The sequence below is a fragment of the Malus sylvestris genome, chromosome 5, assembly GCF_916048215.2.
Source record: "Malus sylvestris chromosome 5, drMalSylv7.2, whole genome shotgun sequence".
NCBI classification, from domain to species: Eukaryota; Viridiplantae; Streptophyta; class Magnoliopsida; order Rosales; family Rosaceae; genus Malus; species Malus sylvestris.
Window position 1 is genome coordinate 40,771,293 of NC_062264.1, and position 24,354 is coordinate 40,795,646.

The 24,354-nt window shown below is 41.1% G+C and overlaps 5 protein-coding genes across 5 annotated transcripts; 2 read left to right on the top strand and 3 right to left on the bottom strand.

Annotated features, from left to right (window-relative positions):
* Nucleotides 1–435: 435 nt before the first annotated feature.
* On the bottom strand, nt 436–3,708 carry LOC126621122 (nuclear intron maturase 1, mitochondrial-like). Its single transcript, XM_050289504.1, has one exon. The coding sequence runs from the start codon at nt 3,574–3,576 to the stop codon at nt 1,492–1,494; it is 2,085 nt and encodes a 694-aa protein (XP_050145461.1). The 5' UTR covers nt 3,577–3,708; the 3' UTR covers nt 436–1,491.
* A 1,365-nt stretch (nt 3,709–5,073) lies between these two features.
* LOC126621126 (uncharacterized) lies at nt 5,074–5,793 on the bottom strand. Its single transcript, XM_050289510.1, has one exon. It carries the CDS (start codon nt 5,743–5,745, stop codon nt 5,308–5,310), a length of 438 nt encoding a protein of 145 aa, XP_050145467.1. The 5' UTR covers nt 5,746–5,793; the 3' UTR covers nt 5,074–5,307.
* A 2,291-nt stretch (nt 5,794–8,084) lies between these two features.
* LOC126621123 (mannosyl-oligosaccharide 1,2-alpha-mannosidase MNS3-like) lies at nt 8,085–18,399 on the top strand. The gene is made up of 6 exons (XM_050289506.1): nt 8,085–8,471; nt 8,795–9,744; nt 16,290–16,545; nt 17,096–17,293; nt 17,423–17,571; nt 17,700–18,399. Exons 1-6 carry the CDS (start codon nt 8,391–8,393, stop codon nt 17,956–17,958), a joined length of 1,893 nt encoding a protein of 630 aa, XP_050145463.1. The 5' UTR covers nt 8,085–8,390; the 3' UTR covers nt 17,959–18,399.
* Nucleotides 13,377–14,563, top strand: LOC126621125 (uncharacterized). The gene has a single exon (XM_050289509.1). The coding sequence runs from the start codon at nt 13,796–13,798 to the stop codon at nt 14,468–14,470; it is 675 nt and encodes a 224-aa protein (XP_050145466.1). The 5' UTR covers nt 13,377–13,795; the 3' UTR covers nt 14,471–14,563.
* LOC126621121 (potassium channel KAT1-like) lies at nt 18,364–23,122 on the bottom strand. Its single transcript, XM_050289503.1, has 11 exons — nt 22,456–23,122; nt 22,164–22,379; nt 21,898–22,053; nt 21,716–21,773; nt 21,294–21,611; nt 20,400–20,639; nt 20,084–20,182; nt 19,954–19,986; nt 19,565–19,750; nt 18,786–19,470; nt 18,364–18,600 (listed from the first exon to the last, which is right to left on the bottom strand). Exons 1-11 carry the CDS (start codon nt 22,632–22,634, stop codon nt 18,485–18,487), a joined length of 2,286 nt encoding a protein of 761 aa, XP_050145460.1. The 5' UTR covers nt 22,635–23,122; the 3' UTR covers nt 18,364–18,484.
* Between the last annotated feature and the right edge of the window lie 1,232 nt (nt 23,123–24,354).

Below are 24,354 nucleotides of genomic sequence, written 5' to 3' on the forward strand. Positions count from 1 at the left end.
AATTTTAGGAAGACAGAGGAGAGGGGAAGAAGGGAAAGGGGCGGAGAAAATTTAAAAAGACAGAGGAGAGGGGAAGAACGGAAAACAATTGAGAATGGAATGATGATTCTAGAATGAGAAAATAGACGGAAGTAATAATAAAATATTACTAAATATTTATTAAATAATATAAAATATTAATAGATATAAATTAAATAATATAATATTAGAATTTGTTGTTAGTCTGTTCCTTAGTCCTGACACTGCACCAAACGCTTCACTAAGTTAGTCCAGCTTAGTCTAGTCTAAGCCAGTCCAGCTTAGTCCCTGCAGCTAGTTCAGTCCGAGACAGTCCGGTGCAACAAACGCACCCTAAAAGGATTGGGGACCAACCTCCAAAAGTCCCTTAATTAAAAAAATTTGAATGTCTAAAAGTGTGTAGATTTGAGCAGCTAATTCATGCTAAAAGATGACATTAATCAAAGCAATAATGTGCAATTAGAGTGTATTAGGAAGCTGAAAATCTAGCCAGATTCAAGGCCCGTTTGGTACAGCTTTCAGGATTCTTTAACCCTAAACCCTGGAAATCTAGCCACGTTAGGTTTCTGTTACTTCAATGGCAAGCAACTTGCAGCCAGAGCTTTGCATACAATATAAATCCAAATCCTGCACTCCATTTCCTCCCACCACCAGTTCTTGATCCTTCCCAAACAATTCCATTCTCAAACATGTCTTCGGCACTAATCAAAACTCATCGAAGCAACGCAGAGACTTACCACGGTGAAGCTCTGTGCAAGCAGAAGTTCCATGAGCTTCTGAAGGAACTGTCTCTTCCCCAAAGGCCTCATCAGGGCAGACATCGAGGAGATGGGCCACCACCAGCCATCAGGCTTCGTGAGGCTGAAGCAGAAGAAGACAACGCACAAGTTTAAGAGCATTGGCAAGACCGTCTCTTAAGATGATGAGCTGACAATGCTGGTTGAGAAAGGTAGGATCACGAAGCTCACTGGTGTTGCCAGTAAGGAAGTATTCGTCTGGATTTCCGTTTGTGAAATCTACTTCGATGATCTCTCTTCAGACAAGCTTACCTTTAAAGTTCCCGCTAGCCTGACCGCAACATTCCCGGCTTCGGTATTTAAAGACGAAGTTGAAAAGGACGACAGTGAGCACTGAAGTGTTTGCTTAGCAAACATTCTTGAGGGAAAATCATAGGAGGAAACTTGGCCCTAATCATTGTCCCAAATCCGTCACTTCTGACTTCTCATTTGCGCTGAACGTTGGTACTTTTCTTGCTTTTCTTACTGTCGCATTGCAAATTTCAATCACTCAAATATGCAGGCGTGCAGAGTCCTTCAGTCCAGCAACAATTAAAAGCAGCTAGACTCAGAAAGAAGCAATATATTGGAAAGTTGACATCCCTTCATGAAATGGACGATATTAGCATTCCAAGCAGGTGCACTACCCCGTTCAACTCTTGATGAAGTTCCAGTTGCCAATCTCTGATAGAATTCATCATGAGCCAGGCACTTCCACGCAATCTTTTCTTGTTCTTTCTTCCCTTAGCTTATAGTTCCGAACCCCAACGGTTTTGAAATCCCACAGAATTTCAGATATCTCATCTTGAGGCAAAATTAAACCATCTCGTTTAATTGATCTATGCAAGGCACAAAAGAATTTTGGGTCTTCAAGTCTGATATAGTCACGTAAGAGCCGCTCATGATCTGGGACCCAATTTCTAGGAAATGGAGAGTAATCACAAGATGGAATCAGAGACATGTGTGAGAACCGAACACCTTCGATTGCATCAACAAGTCCCACCCTCAGTAGATCAGAATATTCGGGTGCAGAATTGTTGCTGCTCTCCCTCAGTGGACGACTGAGATCACGTGAAGCTATTCCATACACCTTGGCTCGTGATTTTAGTCTATATCTTGCAGCGTACAGTTTAGCCAAAGAACTACGAATAACATAGGCACAAAACCCAACAACTTTCTTGCGATTATCAGCATACTTGTACCAATCAGCCATTGTCTCTAACAACTTATTCATCTGGGAATTGGTATGAGCTTGACCAGAGTAAAGCATTGGAGTGCAGGGCAGTGGCTCAGGATCTTTATCGCCCTTAACAAACTCAAGCCGCCTGAATTGGCGAATACATTGTTGTAAGCTAGCAGTAACCGAAAGGAGAGTCCCCACCCCTTTTTGGCTCACAACATTGCCTCCAGAGGCTGTGTACCTAAGCGTGGGGTGTATAACCCTTCGGGAAATTATATGGTCTAAGAACTGAATTCCCCTAGTTATGTGTTCAATCTCCACCTTGGAGTTATCCAACCTTATCCCAAGTCTTCTCTCACAGAACTCAATTATTTGCTTACGAATATCCACCGCATCCTCTCTAGGCCCTCGAATACCAATCAAGAAATGACCCCCATATCGAATATAATCCATTTTTCTAGTTTTCTCATTCCCACTAGAAGGAACAAACTCTGGCCAAGACGGGTTATGACAACCATCATTTATCGAGTTTTTCCATATAGAATCGAGACTAGATGGCTTAAAAAACTCAACTATCTTATCCTCCATAACTTGATCCAATTCATTAAGACAAACATTAGCAAGTAAAGGACTCAAAATTCCACAATGTCCATAAGAAGGTACCTTAGCAGCTTCTTCAGGTGCAAAGTTGAAGAACGTCCTCAACCAATACGGGTCTGGCTTCGGCTCCTTGTCGTTCAAAATCTTCTTCTTCTTCTTAGCCGCTTTCTTCTTCTTTTTGTTCTTCGGCCATTCGCCATCACCATCACTCTGTTTTCGATTCGGTGCTCGGACAGCCGATTGGATCAAACCCAGTATTTTCCTGTCTCTCACGGCCTGCTCTAAGCAACCCATTACACAATTCCTATCCACATTGTCAAAAATCTCACTGATATCTCCTTTCAGAAACCACAAGTACCCGGCGAAATTGCTCCGGATGGTCCGAATAACCGTGTGGGCATTCCTTCCGGGTCGAAAAGCGTGGGACTTTGGCGAAAACCGGGCCTCGAAAACAGGCTCCAGTATCATCAAAAGGACCTCCTGAACGACCCGGTCTTGGAAGCAGGGCTCGTCAGACTCGAGCATAGCCTGGAGCTTACGCTTGGATGCGATTTCCTTGCTGGGTTTGTCATTGGGGCTTCGGATATACTGCTGGGTCTTCTTGTTCCAGGAGAAACTCCCCCGAACGACGGAGTTTCGAAGGGAGAGGAGGTCATGGAGGACGTGGGAGTGGATAGCGCTGCGGGGCGGGAACGTGCCGGTCACGTGGGCGCAGGAACGCTGGTAGGCCAATACCCAGAGGTCGAATTTGGAGAGGAAGCCAGTGAGGTTGGGGAAGGCGATGGTGGGCGGGGAAGAGAAGGCCTTGACCCACAGAGAAGAGCAGATTTCGATTGGGTCTTGCTTGAGGAGCGAGTAGGGATCTTGCTGATCTAGCTTTGAAGGCGGCCACTTTGGCGACTGCGGCGGGGTGGAGAGCGACCATGAGAGAGAGCGAGTGAGAGTTTTGAGGATTGGGGAGCGGTGACACTCCAGGTGTTTGATGGAAGTTCTCACTGACATTTTGTCGTTGCAAACTTGCAGTACATAGAGAGTCTGAGACACTCTTCCCTTCTCTTTTGGTTGGGTTGGGACCGTTGGTAATTCACTATTGAAGCTGAATCTCTGTCCTTGAGCATGGGGCTTGGGTGAGTGATCGGATGGGCCTTGTTGGTCTGGGCCGTAGTTTCTTCTTCAAGCTAGTGTATAATGAAGTTTGGGCCCAATGCTTAATTGGATGCACTAGGCCCTTAAAATGGGCGAGATATGTCGTATAGGCCGTATCTGAAGCCACCCATGCGTTGTTTTTTTTTTAATACATCGATATTTTTACACTAGGGGAAGATGGAGTTTGATTAAACCACACAATGGGCAACCTAATTCGGTATCAAATTCGCCATCCACGAGATTCGAACTTAAGACCTCTTATTTTTAAGTAAGAGGAATACTACCAGACTGTAGTACTAAGTGGTCACCTATGCGTTGTTATATGAGAAAGTAAAACTATTCAAGTAATATAAAGGTTGCCCAAACATTTCCCGACTTTATGTCATTGTCTCGTTAAATTATTGATAGGTTTACCTACATAGAATAACAACTTAAATTATTATATTTCTTCAAATCCATGGGTTTATTAAACATTGGTATTTGAAGCATTTCCTTTCTCGTCTTCCTCAATGTTTACTAAAACACGTGAAAATGAATCACTAGAGGGGCAATGTGTTCTACTTACATTTAATTCTTTAAGTCAAGTTTCTAATTTACATCATTTTCAAATCAAGCACAAAATCAAAATCTAACGGTCTCAAAATTTCAAAATATTTCATACTCCGAATACCATAGAATTTTCGCTAAACCAAAATGTGAAGGCTATAGCTAGTGTGTGTGTGTGTGTGTACTGTATAAGGGATGTATAGATTTGCACGCAGATTGACATATTGCAAATAAAGAGAGCCCCGTCCATGCATGGAGTTGGAGTATACGCTACGAAAACTTCGACAACCCAAACAAAACAAGTGCGTGCCGTGTGCCCTCCCATCGATCTCTCATGGGACTCATACGATGCATATTCACATGCCCTCTTCCTATTTTCCGGCGGCTTAAATTCTCACACACTCACCCACCATTGACTTTCTGTATGATCTAGGACGAATCAAACATGCCCAAATCTGTATACATGTGTATGTGTGTTTGTCACAAGCAACAGACATTTCAGCAACATTATGTCTCAACATGCGCAGTATATTACTAATTAATTCATTAATCAAATTTCATACATTAAGAAATTAAGGTGAGAAAAGAGGCATTTTCTTATCATATCCATTTAAAATATGATATGCGACACCATTTTTTTCCTAGTCCTCGGCCTTGCATTTTACCCGAAATTCTATCATCTTGTACGAATTGTTCTTCAATTAATGAATAGCGTAACATTTTTATAAAAAAAAAAAAATTGAAATAACATAAAACATAGAGAGCATATGTAATTCATATATACCTATATATTGATATAGGCTAACAATAAAGTGTTTTACAATTGATGTTCTCTTGGGCAACCTTATTTTACGAACCCTAGCGCTTCAAGCAAAAAGGCGGGTGACAGATCCGAAACAAAATTCACCAAGAAAATCATAAAGAAAGTCGAAAACTAACAGAAAAAGTACTCCTCCAGTCCATCGATCTTCTTCATCATTTGTTTTCATCGTCACGTGGCACGCATGCACGTGCGCGGGAACAAAATGAAACAGCGGCGGTTTAGGGTTTTGCAGCAGTGGGAGCGAGGTCGCAGAAGAAAGCGACGGAGTTGGGGTACGCATTGTGGCAAGGCGACGAACCGGAAGGCGGGACGAAACCCTTGGGCAGCATCACCGAGAACGGCGCCGTTTTGAAGTCTTTCTTGGTCGTCTTCTTATTCATGTTCCTCCTGTGCCTCATCTTTCTGTGCTTCTTGATCGGATCTTGTTTGTCCATTTCAAACAGCGGCGTGTTCTTGATGTAGAACACTCGGTATTGGGTGGCGGCGGCCGGGGGTATGGCGGCTGTTGGGGTTTGGGGTTGGATGTCGTGGGGTTTTGGTGATGCGGAGGTGGATGAGGAGGAGGAGATGAGGGCGGAAGAGGAGGGGGTGCGGATGAGGAAGAGGAAGGTGCAGATCATGCAGTTGAGGGTGATTTGAATGTTACTGAAACCCATGAGAGAGTTGAGAAGAGTTGGGTTCTTGGTGAATTTATGATGAAGAAATGAAATTTGGAATTTGAGAAAGGTGTTAATCCCAAGAAAGCTTACATTATATATAGCCAAGACCTAAACACCTGTGTTTTAAGAAACAAAAGGATTAGTGGGATGCTTGTATTAACGTAGATAAGTGACATTTTAAACATTTACGTTTGGTTTGTTTTGTTTTGTTTTGTTTTGGGTACTAATTAGAAGTAATGCTACATTTACTATTTATTTTACGTTTGTCTTGTTTTGTTTTATTTGGGGTACTAATTAGAAGTAATACTGCATTCACTATTTATTTTACGTTTGTCTTGTTTTGCTTGGGGTACTATTTAGACATAAGTAATGTTATACTTACTATCTATTTATATCATCATTTGTACCATTTTTTAATAGAAATGGGCCCAGCAAGCAATTTTGTTCAGAAATTCCATTGTTTTAAAAATAATTCCACACTTTCCATCTATTTATATCATCTATGTAATAGAAGTCGCTCTCACCAACAAATGTAGATTTCATCTCTAATGATATAAATGATAGTATAAATAAATAGTAACACGAGAATTTTCATTGTTTTAATTCATTGGTTGTTTACTACTGATTGTAGGGAAAGCTTCTCGACAGCGTGACCCGCCCTACCACAAAGGACCGACTGCGACCCAATTAAAAAGATCAATCGAAGGGAGTTATGATCAACTCAGTCTACCTAAAAACGATGAAGGCCTCTTGATAAATTGACATAACGAACATGCAAAAATAAGAATTTCAAATCCGATTACAATTGAATGAGTACATGATATGACCAAATAATCTCATTGCAGTCAAATTGCCTGACCAATTGATATTGTCAAGAATTATTATTTAAATTTATTTGCTACTTTTATTTTTATTTTTATTGGAATTTAATTGTTTTTCCCAAAATTAAGTTGTCAAGAGCATGGAATAAAATATCGAAAATATCGGCGATGCGAAATATCGCCGATATTTTCGTTTTTTTTAGTTACCGATATTTTATTAGGTATCAAATGAGTTTTCGTCAAAATATCGCGATATTATCTAAATATCGCGATATGAAAGCCAAAAATAACTTAAAATTGTTTGAAAAGTCTCAGTTTTGAAACTAGAGGGATTCAAACCCCTCCCATTTAACTCCTTAACGCCTTAACCACCATATCACTTATGTTGTTGCGATGATGTGCCAAAATATTTATATATATGGTTTTGTTTTGAATTCTTTTTACAAGAAACAAATTTGCACATATTCCAAATTTTTTGTGGTATTATATTTTAAATTGTGTCAATTAATTACTTAGTCAATGGCATGTGGTTTTTAATTTTTCTATTTTTTATTTGGTGACTTACATGGTAGGGTTGGAAAAAATTCCCGAAAATCCCGAACCAAACCGAAAAAGTCACAAACCAAAACCATCATGAAGTTCGGGAATCCCATCTCGAAAAATACCGAAATTTTCGATATGGGATTGGTTTCCAAATCCCATTTGTTTGGTAATCCCGAAAAATACCGAAGTATTCGGTTTCCTATTGACTTTTGGGTTTTGGTTCTTGAAAACCATTGTCATGGTTGCTGACTACTCTTCACAATACACTTACTCTACACATAGAGATGATGAAGATAGTGAAAAATTTGAACCTCATAGGAACTCTATGTGGTACTAAGTCACTAATGTATCTTACCATGCAATGTATAAAGTGTAAAATATTGTACTAATTCATTATATATAAATGATTATGGTGTGTTTAGACTTCTTTCATTAATTACTACATATTTTATACACTCACAATGTTTGTCAGCTCGCTATATAATCAACTTGATAATGTTAAATCCATCATGCAATGCATTTCCTTCCAAGTTTTTGTGATGAACTAATAGATAATTGACTAAATAAACATCCTGCAAAGTTTCAATAAAAATTTCCAAGTTTTTCTTACAATTTCCATGGTTTCCATGTAATTTTTATCGATATCAATATCGATATTATCCCGATATTTCCATCGATATTTCCGTGTTTTCAAACTACCGATATTTCCGATATTACCGATATTTTCTTCCTTGGTCAAGAGAGATTTTTCAGTGTGACTGACATACGAGTTAATACACCACATGTCACTATACAAATGATGAAATTTGTATGTTAAAAATTAAAAAAATTTCACTATTATATAAAAATACGCAATGTCCTAGTGTTCTTGTCATAATGAAAAATTTCTCGTTACAGTGATTGTAGACTTCCAAGTCAACTCCCGCAACGTCTGAACAAGTCCGATAGAAATTGCCCATCATGACGTGTTCATCCAACGGTCAACAATAACTCTCTCTCTCTCTCTCTCTCTCTCTCTCTCAAAAACTGGAGAGAGGAGGAGCTTTCAGTCCTGAACGATCGCTAATCGCCATTCTAACATTCCCGCGAATCCAATTCTCACGATTCCAAAAACCAAAATCCAACATTTTCCCTCATTTTCTCGCGAAATCAGATTCCGGCGGGATTTCGATCAAGTCCCGGCGCGGTGCCTCTCAGCCTCCGATTAGAGGCGGAGCTGAGGACTGAGAACGGAACCCTAAGGCGGCGGCGGCGGCGGCGACGACGATCGGATCGAGCATGTCGTCCAAGTCTCTACCTTACTCCAAGAAAGATGTCCACTACGACAACGCCAAGTTCCGCCATCGCTCCTTCTTCAAGGTCTTCCATTCCTCAGATCTCTTCCATTTTCTCCCTTTCGTTGACTTCGATTCATGATTCCGATTGCGATTACTTCTGTATATCGATTCAATTTATTGTCTGTTCATCGAGCTGAAATTTTAATTTTCTTTACATTCTGGATTAATATTGTATGATGCTCCTCTGTTTTCAAGTTTCGACTTTCAACGACTTTAACAGCTAAATTTATGAATATAATCACAATTGAATCATAATCTTCTCAATTTTTCATATGGCTGGTGTAAATTCTTTTGCTTTCTAAATATTCTGTAAAACCAATTGAGTTTCTATTTCTTGTTTCCCAGGTGATAACTCAAACTTTACAGACCAGTAACATAAAGAATCATTGTATGAGTTGTAGTACAGGAAAGTTTCTACTTTTACTAATGATATTCGGTGTAGCGTATCTTATGCTCACACATACTAGTCCCACCACTGATGGATTAGTGAAAGGTGGTAATAATGGTACGTATGAGCACATTAAGAGTGGCGGCATTAGGTTTGGAAATATTTTCAGAAAACCACCGAGGCTTCCTCCTCAGTTACCGCCTGATGAAAAAGGTAGTCGTGGCAACATTGGTCTTGATCATAGGAAGTTAAATTCTGACCCGAAATGGATAGCTAGGCAACAGAATGTCAAGAAGGCGTTTATTCATGCGTGGTCGGGATATAAAAAGTATGCAATGGGTTATGATGAGTTGATGCCCGTGAGCAAGCGGGGGGTTGATGGGTTAGGTGGTCTAGGTGCAACTATTGTGGATGCTCTTGACACTGCGATGATAATGGGTGCTGACGAAGTTGTTTCTGAAGCTGGATTATGGATTGAAACACAACTTTCAAATAAGATTAATCAGACAGGACAAGTCAATTTATTTGAAACTACAATACGTGTTTTGGGTGGTCTTTTAAGTGCATATCATCTGAGTTCTGTGGAAAATGGGATGGACCCTACACATAAAGGACCTAAGCCAGTTGTTTATCTAGAAACTGCTAAGAACTTAGCTGATCGTCTGCTAACTGGTTTTACTTCCAGTCCAACTGCTATTCCTTTTGGTGATATTGTTCTTCGAGATCCTTCAGCGCATCCAGCTCCCGATGGTCTTAGTAGTACTTCAGAAGTCTCTACTTTGCAGCTTGAGTTCAATTATCTAAGTTCAGTTTCTGGTGATCCAAAGTACACTGTGGAGTCAATGAAGGTCTTGGAACACATAAAGACTCTGCCTAAGGTGGAAGGACTGATACCCATATTTATAAGGTATGAGTCTGAAATATTATACTAATACTTACATCATTATTCTTTTCAATTTCTTAATTCTTGTTCATAAGTCTAGCATCGTGTTGACATTTTCCTTGTACTGAGGAGTGCCTTTCTGTGTCATTAACAACAACAACAACAACAACAACAACAAAGCCTTTTCCCACTAAGTGGGGTCGGCTATATGAATCCTAGAACGCCATTGCGCTCGGTTTTGTGTCATGCCCTCCGTTAGATCCAAGTACTCTAAGTCTTTTCTTAGAGTCTCTTCCAAAGTTTTCCTAGGTCTTCCTCTACCCCTTCGGCCCTGAACCTCTGTCCCGTAGTCACATCTTCGAACCGGAGCGTCAGTCGGCCTTCTTTGCACATGTCCAAATCACCAGAGCCGATTTTCTCTCATCTTTCCTACAATTTCGGCTACTCCTACTTTACCTCGGATATCCTCATTCCCAATCTTATCCTTTCTCGTGTGCCCACACATCCCACGAAGCATCCTCATCTCCGCTACACCCATTTTGTGTACGTGTTGATGCTTCACCACCCAACATTCTCTGCCATACAACATCGCTGGCCTTATTGCCGTCCTATAAAATTTTTCCTTGAGCTTCAGTGGCCTACGACGGTCACACAACACGCCGGATGCACTCTTTCCATCCAGCTCGTATTCTATGGTTGAGATCTCCATCTAATTCTCCGTTCTCTTGCAAGATAGATCCTAGGTAACGAAAACGGTCGCTTTTTGTGATCTTCGCTAGATTGCTCCGGTCATTAGTGTGGATAAGTATATAAATGGATAGAGATAGGAAAGCAAACACAAGATGTACGTGGTTCACCCAGATTGGCTACGTCCACGGAATAGAAGAGTTCTCATTAATTGTGAAGGGTTTACACAAGTACATAGGTTCAAGCTCTCCTTTAGCGAGTACGAGTGAATGATTTAGTACAAATGACATTAGGAAATATTGTGGGAGAATGATCTCGTAATCACGAAACTTCTAAGTATCGGAGTGTGGTGTCGTCTTGACTTGCCTTATCTGTCTCATAGGTAGATGTGGCATCTTCTCTGGAAGTACTCTTCCTCCATCCAGGGGTGGTATCTTTAACTGGTGGAGATGCACAAGGTAATGTATCAATTTCACTTGAAGCTTACTTGTAGTTTCAGGCTTGGTCAAGCGCGATACAAACCATGTAGTAGGAGTCCCCCAAGTCGCCGAGCTAGGGGGTCTGCTGAAAGAGGTGACAGACAAGGTAAGCAATCAGAGCTCCGACTGATTGTTCACCTTCTCCCCATCTTGCAGCAGCATGAAGGATAAAGAGAAGAAAAATGAGAAGAGATGATATGAGATACTTTTGCTTTTGAAGAAGTAACTTTCCACAGGCTTATTCTTGAACTGAGCTGGAGGGTTTTCTGGTTTCCTCCAGAGTATAAGGCCGACTGAAGAATTTGAGGGTCAAAACAAGTCCATCAAATCTAGAGTACGTTCCACCCTGCTGATATGGGATACTTTTGCTTTTGACAGAGTAATGGATGTATCGGCACGTGTGCTGTTACGCTTGTCTCCACATGCTTCCTTGTATCCTTCGCACTTGCCCTATCTGTTCCTCAAGCAGATGCGGAATCTTCCCTGGAAACATAAGATGATGAAGATGAGTACTCGAGAGCAATGCCAGGTAAGTAATCAGGTAAGGGGTTCCAGGCAGTCAGTTCCTGGCTGGAAGCTTGATTCCAAGTGCTGACATATTGCTCTCTTTCTCCTTGTCTTGCAGGTAAAAACAAGGTCAAAAGAAAAAACAGGGAAAAAGCATGATATGGGATACTCTTGCTTTTAACCCTGATGATATGAGATATTCTTGCTCTAGTATAGCTTGTTTGCAGAGGTATTATCGGGGGGAAAGAAAGCTGAATATTTCGAAAGGCTTTGTTGGGAGTGCCCTCTCAGATATGATGAAGGGTTGAGCATTTTTGCAGGTCTGCCTGTCCGTTGGGATGGAGGTCGACATATATAGGAGTCTCCCTAACAACAAGTAGTAATGCTATTCCTTTACCCTGCTTGGTCATAGCACGGTAGTGGGAGCTGCCAGTTTCACATGTTTTAACTCTGTCAGAGCACTTTGAAAAAGTGGTCTGTGGTATCTGGCTCTCGAGATTCGGAGAACGATGCCTCTTCGATTTTTGAGAAAGCAATCATGCTGGGGGTCTGACTCTCGAGATTCGGAGAGCAGTGTCTCTTCGATTTTTGAGGAAGTAATCATGTTGGGAGTCTGGCTCTCGAGATTCGGAAGGCGGTGCCTCTTCGATTTTGGAGCAAGCAATCTTGTTGGGAGTGTTGTCTCGAATGTGAGTAAAGGTTGGACATGTTTGCTAGTCTACCTTGCCACGAAGCACAAAGGTTGACACACAGGGACTTTCCAATTATCCAGCAATGGTACTGTTCCTTTACCCTCTCTTCGATTTTGAGAAAGTAGTCATGTTGGGAGTCTGGCTCTCGAGATTCGGAGGACGGTGCATCTTCGATTTTGGAGCAAGCAATCTTGTTGGGACTGTTTTCTCGAATGTGAGTAAAGGTTGGGCATGTTTGCTAGTCTACCTTGCCACGAAGCACAGAGGTTGACACACAGGGACTTTCCAATTATCCAGCAGTGGTACTGTTCCTTTACCCTTGTGGGTAATAATATGGTAGCTAGACCTTCAAAATTTATGTGTCTAAACTTTGTTAGTGCTGTTTCTTTGCTATTCTTTTACCTTTCTTGGTCAGAGCGATGTAGTGGGAGCTGCAAGCTTCACGTGCTCAACTTTGGCAGAGAACTTTGGCAAAGTGATCTGTGGTACCCATGAGTTATTGTTGCGTGTGGGAAGTGGGTGATTGAACAGTAAGATTCATGTGCTTTCTACTTCACCAGAAGTCTTCGACAGAATGCCCATAATTTCTGCAAAGCTGAGTGTGCGTGTGACAGGTGCTGACAAGGCTAGAAAAGTAGATGCCTCTTCGATTTCTGAGATCGGCCCTCGTGGTATCTGAGCAGCCTAGCTTTTGAGAAAGCGAGCGCCTCTTCGATTGATTCGGAGAACGGTGCCTCACCGATTTTTGAGAAAGCAATCATGCTGGGGGTCTGGCTCTCGAGATTCGGGGAGCAGTGTCTCTTCGATTTTTGAGAAAGTAATCATGTTGGGAGAGTGGCTCTCGAGATTCGGAGGGCGGTGCCTCTTCGATTTTGGAGCAAGCAATCTTGTTGGGAGTGTTTTCTCGAATGTGAGTAAAGGTTGGGCATGTTTGCTAGTCTACCTTGCCACGAAGCACAGAGGTTGACACACAGGGACTTTCCAATTATCCAGCAATGGTACTGTTCCTTTACCCTTGTGGGTAATAATATGGTAGCTAGACCTTCAAAATTTATGGGTCTAAACTTTGTTAGTGCTGTTTCTTTGCTATTCTTTTACCCTTCTTGGTCAGAGCGATGTAGTGGGAGCTGCAAGCTTCACGTGCTCAACTTTGGCAGAGAACTTTGACAAAGTTATCTGTGGTACCCATGAGCTATTGTTGCGTGTGGGAAGTGGGTGATTGAACAGTAAGATTCATGTGTTTTCTACTTCCCCAGAAGTCTTTGACAGAATGCCCATAATTTCCGCAAAGCTGAGTGTGCGTGTGACAGGTTCTGACAAGGCTGGAAAAGTAGGTGCCTCTTCGATTTCTGAGATCGGCCCTCGTGGTCTCTAGGGAGCCCAGCTTTTGAGAAAGCGAGCGCCTCTTCGATTTCTGAGATCGGCCTTCGTGGTCTTTGAGCAGCCCAACTTTTGAGAAAGCAAACGGCTCTTCGATTTCTGAGATCAACCCTCGTGATCTCTAAGCAGCCCAACTTTTGAGAAAGCAAACGCCTCTTCGATTTCTGAGCAGGCGCCTCTTTGATTTCTGAAGCTCCGTCGAGTGCAGATTTTTATAGAGGCTGGCATTAAGTTCCAAAGCACACTTGAATCTCCACCAGTAGAAGCTTCATTCTTGCACTTCTAAGATCTTGATTTGTCCGACCTCTTCTCTCTTCAACACCTTTGAAAATGTCTGGCCCCTCCGACCGTCGTTTTGACTTGAACCTTGTTGAAGAGGCAGCCCCGCCTTCTCCAGACAACATATGGCGCCCATCCTTCGTCTCCTCAACTGGTCCTCTTACCGTTGGGGATTCCGTGATGAAGAATGATATGACCGCTGCGGTGGTGGCCAGGAACCTTCTCACTCCCAAAGATAACAGACTACTTTCCAAACGGTCTGATGAGTTAGCTGTTAAGGATTCGCTGGCTCTCAGTGTTCAGTGTGCAGGTTCTGTGTCTAATATGGCCCAACGCCTATTTGCTCGAACCCGCCAAGTTGAATCATTGGCGGCTGAAGTGATGAGTCTCAAACAGGAGATTAGAGGGCTCAAGCATGAGAATAAACAGTTGCACCGGCTCGCACATGACTATGCTACAAACATGAAGAGGAAGCTTGACCAGATGAAGGAAACTGATGGTCAGGTTTTACTTGATCATCAGAGATTTGTGGGTTTGTTCCAAAGGCATTTATTGCCTTCGTCTTCTGGGGCTGTACCGCGTAATGAAGCTCCAAATGATCAACCTCTGATGCCTCCTCCTTCTAGGGTTCTGTCCAGTACTAAGGCTCCAAATGATCCCCCTCCGGTGCCTTCTCTTTCTGGGGCTCTACCGACTGCTGAGACTTCTCCTAAGCAACCTTTGTGAAGGCTCCCTCTTGTGTGTTTATTTTGACTCATGTATATGTACATATTTGTAGCTTATCGGGGATATCAATAAATAAGCTTTCCTTCATTTCAACGTATTGTGTTAAATACACCAAAGCCTTCTTCGCTAAGTTCTTTGAATTTTCTTTTGTTGAAGCTTGTATGTTGAAGCTTTCTGAGTGGAGCATGTAGGTTGGGGTAGTGTTCCCTTAAGTTCCCGAGTGAGGAAAACTTCTTGGTTGGAGACTTGGAAAATCCAAGTCACTGAGTGGGATCGGCTATATGAATCTTAGAACGCCATTGTGCTCGATCCTGTGTCATGTCCTTCGTTAGATCCAAGTACTCTAAGTCTTTTCTTAGAGTCTCTTCCAAAGTTTTCCTAGGTCTTCCTCTACCCCTTCGGCCCTGAACCTCTGTCCCATAGTCGCATCTTCTAATCGGAGCGTCAGTAGGCCTTCTTTGCACATGTCCAAACCACCGTAACCGATTTTCTCTCATCTTTCCTTCAATTTCGGCTACTCCTACTTTACCCCGGATATCCTCATTCCTAATCTTATCCTTTCTCGTGTGCCCACACATCCAACGAAGCATCCTCATCTCCGCTACACCCATTTTGTGTACGTGTTGATGTTTCACCGCCCAACATTCTGTGCCATACATCATCGCCGGCCTTATTGCCGTCCTATAAAATTTTCCCTTGAGCTTCAGTGGCATACGGCGGTCACACAACACGCCGGATGCACTCTTCCACTTCATCCATCCAGCTTGTATTCTATGGTTGAGATCTCCATCTAATTCTCCGTTCTTTTGCAAGATAGATCCTAGGTAACGAAAACGGTCGCTCTTTGGTATTTCTTGATCTCCGATCCTCACCCCTAACTCGTTTTGGCCTCCATTTGCACTGAACTTGCACTCCATATATTCTGTCTTTGATCGGCTTAGGCGAAGACCTTTAGATTCCAACACTTCTCTCCAAAGGTTAAGCTTTGCATTTACCCCTTCCTGAGTTTCATCTATCAACACTATATCGTCTGCGAAAAGCATACACCAAGGAATATCATCTTGAATATGTCCTGTTAACTCATCCATTACCAACGCAAAAAGGTAAGGACTTAAGGATGAGCCTTGATGTAATCCTACAGTTATGGGAAAGCTTTCGGTTTGTCCTTCATGAGTTCTTACGGCAGTCTTTGCTCCTTCATACATATCCTTTATAGCAAAAAATTATTTGTATTTTTCTTGAATGATGATTATTTATTGCATGCATTATATTATGGTATGGCATGTAGGTTGATTGAAACATTTATATAGTTGGGTCTTAGAAATTAAAATGTAGAGCTGGGAATATGAAAAGGCCCCCCTATTGCTTAACTAAGAACGAAACATATGTAAGAGTGTACTTCTTTGTTCTTTTATGAGAATTGCTCACCTGGTTGATCCCATGTAGCCTATATATGTAATAACTTTAGCAGTAAAAGTTATCCCTTCGTCTTCCTTTTTAGGACAATGTGTGGTCCATGTGTTTAAACTGTTATGATATGAGTATTCTTATTGAAGAGGGTGCTGAAAATTACTGATTCTAGTAGTGCCCTAGGTCTCATGGATACAAATTTTGGTGGATATTTTGAATTATTATTAGTTTTCCTGAAACATATGTATTTATTTGTTCTTGTGAGTTGAGAATGTGTTTTGTCTTTATGTTTCTATTTTTTACCAAAATTTGTTTGGGAGTTGGCGTCTCCCATGTTTCTTCTTGATTTTCTCCTAGTTTATTAGTTTACTATATATTTTTTTGTTGATGTTGTCTATATTGTCTGCAGCCCTAGCACTGGTGAATTTGCTGGAGAAAATATAAGACTGGGATCTCGTGGTGACAGCTACTATGAATACCTACTGAAAGTTTGGCTTCAGAAAAAACGGGAAAGTAATTTTACTTATCTCCGTGATATGTACGAGGAAGCAATGAAGGGTGTCAGACACCGTCTAGTTCAGAAATCAATCCCCAATGGATTGGTTTTTGTAGGGGAATTGCCTTTTGGAGCTGATAGTTCTTTTAGTTCCAAAATGGACCACCTGGTATGTTATACTTCACAAAATCTTTGGCATTTAGATAGCTTATAAGTTTGTTCAAGTCAGAGAAGGAAAAGGTTGACTAGTTGGACATCATGTTGCCCCACATAGGACAGTGACGTGTAGGTGGCATTGAATTTACTTAATCAAAGTTTTGACGTCTAGCATGACGAGAGAAAGCAATTCATACAGCCGACCCCACATAGTGGGATAAGGCTTTGTTGTTGCTGTTGTTGTTTAAGGATTCGGGCTGGGATTATGTGAGAGAAAGCAATTACCATTATTAGCAGGAAACAGTCCACTGAAAATTGTGATGGCAACCTCTGTCCTCATCCTGCTATATGAAACCTTCTAACTTATTTAATTTAAAATTGATTGTTAATATTTAGCTTTATGTTCTTTCCAGTTGCAAGTATTTTGCACAACCACAAAATTCACGTATGTTTAGCTTTTTGTGGTACCTGGAAAAGCACGTACCTGTCATTAGAATGATGATCGGCATCCTTGCTCTTTTGAAAATGTGTCTTAATGTGACATTTTGTACTGCCTTTTGCAGGTATGTTTCTTGCCTGGCACTCTTGCACTTGGGGCCACGAAAGGCCTTACCAAGGAAGAAGCAATGAGAAATAATATGCTTAACTTTGAGGACCTAGAAAATTTGAAACTTGCAGAAGATCTGGCTAAAACATGCTTTGAAATGTATTCAGTAACCTCTACTGGTCTTGCTCCAGAAATTGCTTATTTCCATACAAAGGTTAGTTTTGGATTGGTTTTAAGTTGTTTGGGAAGAGATCCATGAACTTATTATCATGTTTTTTGGTTTTTTTTCAACTTTATATTGTCTATATTTTACCAGTGGACTTGACAACTCTTATCGAAGCAGGAATTTTCTGAAGGAGGTCTTGATGGTGGTAACAAGAGTTCTGAATATATGAATGACATAATCATCAAGCCTGCTGATCGTCATAATCTCTTGCGTCCTGAAACAGTGGAATCATTGTTTGTCTTGTACCGCATCACAGAAGATCCAAAGTATGCTTATGCTTTTACTTTCTTTCTTATGCATCAATCCATTTCAAATCCCCATGAATAACACATGCGTAGGGGATAAGTCATAACCCCTTCTGGAACACTTTCACTTACGTACTAGCACATTGCAGATATCGTGAATGGGGTTGGCAGATTTTTGAAGCATTTGAGAAATATACCAGGGTTGATACTGGTGGATACAGTTCTTTGGATGATGTAACTTCAGTTCCTCCTCATAAAAGAGACAAGATGGAGACGTTCTTTTTGGGCGAGACTCTGAAGTACTTTTACTTGCTGTTTGGAGATAGTTCTGTTATTCCATTGGATAAGTTTGTTTTTAACACAGAAGCTCATCCTATTCCAATTGAAGGCACTGCCAAGATGGGATAAAACTTTGTTGCATTAAAGCATCAATCAAAGGAAGGAAAGTATGTATGGACAAATTATATGGTAGCAGGCGCAAACATGGACGCTTTCTTGAGACTCCCTGGTGTTTCATACATATTTAGAGAGCACATCTGATTCCAGAAAACAGTCAATACCCTGGTTGAAGTTTTAGAGGCGGCTTAGTTTGTTTATTTTCTCTTGCAATTCATCGGGGATTCTTCTACGTGATAAAGATACAAGACCTGGACGTCCCTGTACTGGGGGTAAACCAGATAATGAGAGGATTTTAATACGTAGTTCTTGCTATTTTATAATTTTGATTAATTACCTGACGGGGTTTTACACATCCAAAGTATTAAGAGCCATATTCTGTAATTGACTCTTGCACTTTTCCAGTAGTATTACTGGTTTTAGTTACATCAAAATTTCTGTACTCTCTTATTATACATTGCCTAAAAGTTACAAGCTATCTTTGCATCTACATAGTTGTATTTTAATGAGATCTAGTCACATCAGAATTCACAGTATTTCAGTCGTTATGGAGAAGAAACAGGTGATCACCATCTCGAACAACACTTATGTCATCTATTTCTGCATTCTCTGCGTTCACAACTTTTGTAGGTTTGTGTCCTCCGAACTTATCACCTGCAATGTCATAAAGTGTGAAGACAAAGCTATGCCGTTTATGAAAAGTGTATGCTGATCCTGCTCAAGGTATGTTTTTGACATTCAATTTGGTCTTACCTTTGTTGAATATTGTCTAATTTATAAGAACTTATAATTCAGGATTGTCTAAACGTGCGTTTTGAGGTGAGAAAAAGAAGGCTTACTGGCAACTCTGAGCAGCTCTTTGATCGAATCAGGTAGGATTATTAACTTTGCAAGCTGCCTTTCCGACTCAGTTCCATTCTGAAAATGCATGTGGATAGTCACTCTATTGTTGATTGATCTCATCCCTTCTCTATCTGGGCTAGAATTGCTCGGGTAGCACTTTATGGGTACTTCTTTCTGGTGAGAGTGGGAAAATTGGGCACCCTCGTGTCTTTTGGAATTTCTTTTACAATTCCTGGTGATTTCAGATGTTTCCAGTTCAATAAACTCTATTCTATGTTCTGCTGCTCTCCTATTCTCATATCGTCGTAAGAGGTCAGTTATGCTCTTGTTTCCTTGCTGTTGTGCCAGATCTTTCGGCGTCCATCCTCTGGCATCTGGTTTGTTTACATTTGCTCCTCCTTCGACCAAAATTTTGACCATTTTTAAATCTCCCTGGCAAACAGCTGTGTGAAGAGCCGTCTGGCCATCCTCAGCCATCGTGCTGACATCCATTGCACATCTAGTTGAAATATCAGCTTTGCCTATTTCGCTCCTTTCTATAGTCTCCGAACCTGTAAACAAATCATTCCTTGCTTCCTGCATTGATGGTTCTTGATGCGAGCTATCTTTGCACCCCGCGCAAGAACAGCATCCTTCGGTATGTGGATATTCACAGCCCAACCCTTCTTGTTCCTTCAGTTTCTGTAAAGTAGAATACAGAATATCAGTCTTGGAAGAGAAGGGTGGTGTGCATGACTGCATGTACATTTTTCCGTAAACAATTTTGTTTCGGTACCAGAAAAATGTTGTTCATGATAATCTGCTCGTCATCCCTGTTTGCTTGTATAGTGGTCATGAGTGAACTTCTGCGGAGTCGTAATATTTGGGAAAGTTCGGTTGTCCGAATGGTGAAAGGCTGCGGCCTATGACATAATACTCCGATTTCCCCCAAAGTATCCCCCGCAGTAGCCTTTCCAATAACCTGTTTAAGAGTGAAGTCGGATATTTCCTGTTCTCCAATCTCACACGGTATTGAAATGTTTATAATCAGGACCAGGTTTGCCCTTTGCGGGATGTCAGAGCCAATCGACCAAGTATGTATTTCAGGTCAACCGGACTCTCACATCCCGCAAAATGGGATCCCCTTTTTGAAAGGGTCTGTATACATGTGCATATGTGACTTACTTGATCTTGCCCATCAATATTGGACACCAGATCCTGCAACCATAAATTTTTCCAAAATGAACCTCAGGTCGGAAAGCATTTTTAAGAACGTTAGGAGATTATGCAAGAGGTAAGAGTTAAGCCGGCTCACCGCCGCACCGGAAACCAGTATGTATAGATCGGTCGGAGCCTCGTTTTGCAGAATTACGTCTTCCTTGGGCGGAAAATACTCTGCATCTATTTCTGAAACCTTAAGAGGAGAACACATAGTTTTAGCATCTTGTGAGCAACAATAATGCTATTTCGACACACAACTCTTAACACCACTGTCGACAAACTACCTAATAGAGGTGTGCCCTATCATTGAGACTCACTTCTATTAGTGAGAGTGTTAGCAATGTGCTTAGTATCTGAATAACGTTACTCGGTGTGGTATGAACGATAATAAGTTAATGTGATGATTTTACCAATTGAAAGAGGAATTCATGAGAAACTCCTTGAAAGAGGTAGATGTTTTGAATGATGGGGAAGAAGAGATGTTGGGCAATGCTAGAACGAAGGGCTTTTGGGAGACCATTTAAGGTCTCTTGCTGCTTCAGTCCTTCTGTCTTGAACTTGAGGCATATATGTGAGAGCATTTGGTCCTGAATCCTTGGGGGCAAGTCATTTCTTGCTGCAAATTCTGTTGCAGCTCTCACTGTGTCCCTCTATCAAACACCAAAATCAAAGAAAACAACAATTAATACGAGGTGTATTATGGGTAAAAACTATTACGGTTTTGTGTCCGCGCAGAGATTTTGTCTCATCACCCTTGTGTGGGTTTCTCATGTTCCTTGGTTGAACAACTCACGGTTGATCCACTAGCTGTCTGGGTCCCACCCAACCGCGGTGGATAGATTTCAGTGAGTTATGTCGATCAATAATAAGATAAACCGATGAGTGGGATAGGAACTATATCCCCTCTCGAAGGAATAAAGTCAGCTGAGACACTTACATGGGTGTATATCACCGATAACACCCAAGAATTTTTCTTCGCTTTGAGTATTATATAAAAACTAGATCTGTATATTTGTCCCATGGGGATGGGGGACTTGTAACCTCTCACAACAAATATTTTATGTGAGTTGGGTTAGGGTTGAAGAAACACTTTCAAAACGTGGGGTAGCAAGAGAGCACACAAAGGAAACATTTCCATGTCTTTTGCAAGTAATATATGGCCATGGGACCTTTTTCTAAAACTTTGATTGTGACTGGGGGTTTGTTCTAGTCCATTCAGAAGTAGAACCTCCCCCAGAAGCTGCTGATTTATTTATTTGCAGTACTAAAAACTAAGAGCTGGAAGGAGGAGGACTAAAACTTACAAAGATTCTGGTTCTGCTGGTCCAATGAACTACAAGATTTGTCATGTTTCCTATGAGGTAAGAATTCAGTCCCAAGTTGAAGAGCATGTAGAAAATATCAAACAGCATCTCTCTAGGGTTCTCAGCATGCAAATCTCCATAGCCAGTGGTTGTTAGTGTTGTGATGGACCAGTATATTGAAGTAACGTATCTGTTCCAGAGACCGTCTTGTTTGAAATCTGGGTACACTGCACCGATCCAGGTTCTTTTCGGATCAGGATACCGGTCTGCTATCAGATAGTTGATGCATCCGGCGCAGTGCACTGCAAAAAGGGTTACCTGAAATTTGACAGGGGACAAGTTTTGATGCCACCAAGTTTAAAATGGTGAAGAGAAAAAAGACGAGAATTGTGATGCACTTATGGGGTTTTTCGGGGGCTTACAAATATGAGCTTCGTGCAGCGAATCCAGAAGTAGTTGAATCGGATGTCCTTCTCAAGTCTGAAGGAAAGCAGAAAACGGTTTGTAAGTGTTTTGTGTATTTTGAAGGAAAGCAGAAAACTATAGGTAGTTTTATGTCAACCGGAAAGTTTGGAGAAAAAACAAACGCAAGGGAAGATGGAACCTTGCAAAGAGGTAGCTGACTCGTCTGAGGCGCCAGAGGCGGAGCATGTTGAGTACTTTAAACCCAAGTTCGCTGCCGCGATTTGTGAAGAGGAGGCTGATAGACTGAAATGGTGCAGTGGAACACACGTCAAAAAGAAACCAGGTTGATAAGTACCTGTTCGGTTGTATTGTATGAAAGAAAAAAAAAGGGTTATTTCTTGCAGAGAAATTAAAACATGTAATATATGTTAGTTGTTTCGAACCAGAATTAAGCCCTTTACACACCTCATTGCGATTTGCTTTGGATTGTCAACAAGAAGGTAAGAGCGGCTGTCGAGATAGGCAACAAAGAAAGTGAGAATGATGTCAATGCCAAAGAAGCCGTTGACAATGTTGTCAACGATGAAAAGAGCATCCTGCTTGTAAGGGAGAAATGCAAACTCGAACGGGCAAATCCACGCAGAGTAGATGACTAGAAGAACAAGTACCATCTCCCACGTCCTGAAAAATAAGCATCTTGCTTAGTATTAGAATCGGAGAAGTATATAGTGTGGCAATTATGAAGGATGATCATCACCTGTAACGAGGATTATACGGCGATATAATGTATTTCCGGAGCTTAGTAGACTGGTTGATTCTGGCACCAAGGGAAGGCAGAAGATCAGTAGAGAAGAAGCTGCTCTGAGCAACAGTGTCCAGTTGGTACTCATCAATACAGAACCTTCGGAAGAAGTTTTTCGCGCACGAAAATGTCATGTTCTTCTGTGTTCGAGTAAAGCGGTTTTTGCTAACTAGATTTTTCAGGTTGGTTAAAGTCTTGTGAGAAAAGGGTATTAATAATAGCTGCAGCTTCCCCTGTTGCTTTTCGGGTAGTTTAGTTTCGACTTTCACACTTGTGACCTATCTGCTTTAAAAAGAATATGCTGGAAGTTTATGCTGTGCAGGCAGGTGGCTCGTGCTGGTTGTGGATGGTAAAGGGAGTAGGGAAAAAGAGAGAAGAAAACTATACATCATGTTTGAACAGGAAATTGTACGGATGGAAGAGAGAGAGAGGAACACGAAACGAACACGGTGAGATGAGACTGGGGAAGTGGCAGACGAGCAGCTTAATTTGTGTAATGCTGTCGGAGCTGCAGATATGTTCTGGAGTGAGTGAGAAGCAGAGAAGATGGTAATGGTGGTTCTTGTTGAGTAAAGGTGGGGGTGGTGGGAGATCCATCATTGATGCATGTGAAGATATGCTCCAAGAGTAGTTGCTTGGCTAGGACAGATTTCATTTGGGTTTTCAGCATGTTGTGACATTGGTGCCTTTTTTCATTTCAAACTATTAGAAATGAGAGAAAACTCTTGTGAGACTGTTCTCGCCACGTGACAATACAAAGTTGCAGAAAAAAAGTCTAGTTAAAAGATAACATGTGATTGAATTTGATGATACGCATTCACTTTACACTGCTAATAGAAAGGAACAATCCCACATAAGTTTTTTCTCGGAAATGCTGATTCTGATTTAGCTCAATTAATAGATATGCTACGTGGACCAATAAGAATTTTTCTAGAGAGTTGGTTACACAATCCAACAAAAAAAAACTCAATTTTGCTTTTTAACTAGATCATGATTATTCAGCTCACTTCGTATACAAAAGTAAGAGGCTAAGACTGAGATTGTTTGTACACGAAGCTCAATCAGAACCATAAAAGTGTGAAATGGATTGGTGCCGTATACACAACCGTTGGTATATGGTTTTGACCCGTTTGTAGTTGCATGGCCCAACCTTTTTCATCACTACAGGGTTTTACCGACTAATCGTTTCATGGTTTTCTTTTTAAAGAAAAATTGTTTTATGTTTGTGGTCTGCACGTTCATACAGATGAGGCTTAATCCATTAACTAAATAAAAATGGATGGTCAGGATCGGTTAATCTTGAATGGTAATTTCCCATCTGGAAACTTCCAATCATGCAATGCAGATTTGCTGGCTCCATGAAATGTTACTGCATGACATTTGATTCCCGATGTGGCATATGGGATGTTGGCTTTGTTTTTATCCTGGAAAGCGTGACTGGTTGTCAACAACAAAATCGAACATATTTTTCAAAAAAAATTATTCCTCTAATTAGCCCTCATCGCTTTTCCAAAGCTAGGGGGTGTGGTGTTTTAAGAATTATACAGACTTTTTTCCTGAATTTTTGAGGTGATAAACATTCATGGATTTAGTATATTTTTATTGATTATTATAAACTCCATAGAACTCCATAAACTTTTAATGATGTACTTTTGGGGAAGGTAAAAGAGTTAAATGATAGAATTATGCATAATTTTAGAGACTAAATTATGTTAGAATTTTGTGGATTGTTTAATTTTTTTTTTAGTTTTCATTTATTGAAGTTGTGGTGGTGGGAAAGATGGAGGTGGAAGTGTCACATAATGATTTTTGGCAAAGATGATGACGTCAAAATTGATGGTTTTGGTGACTGTG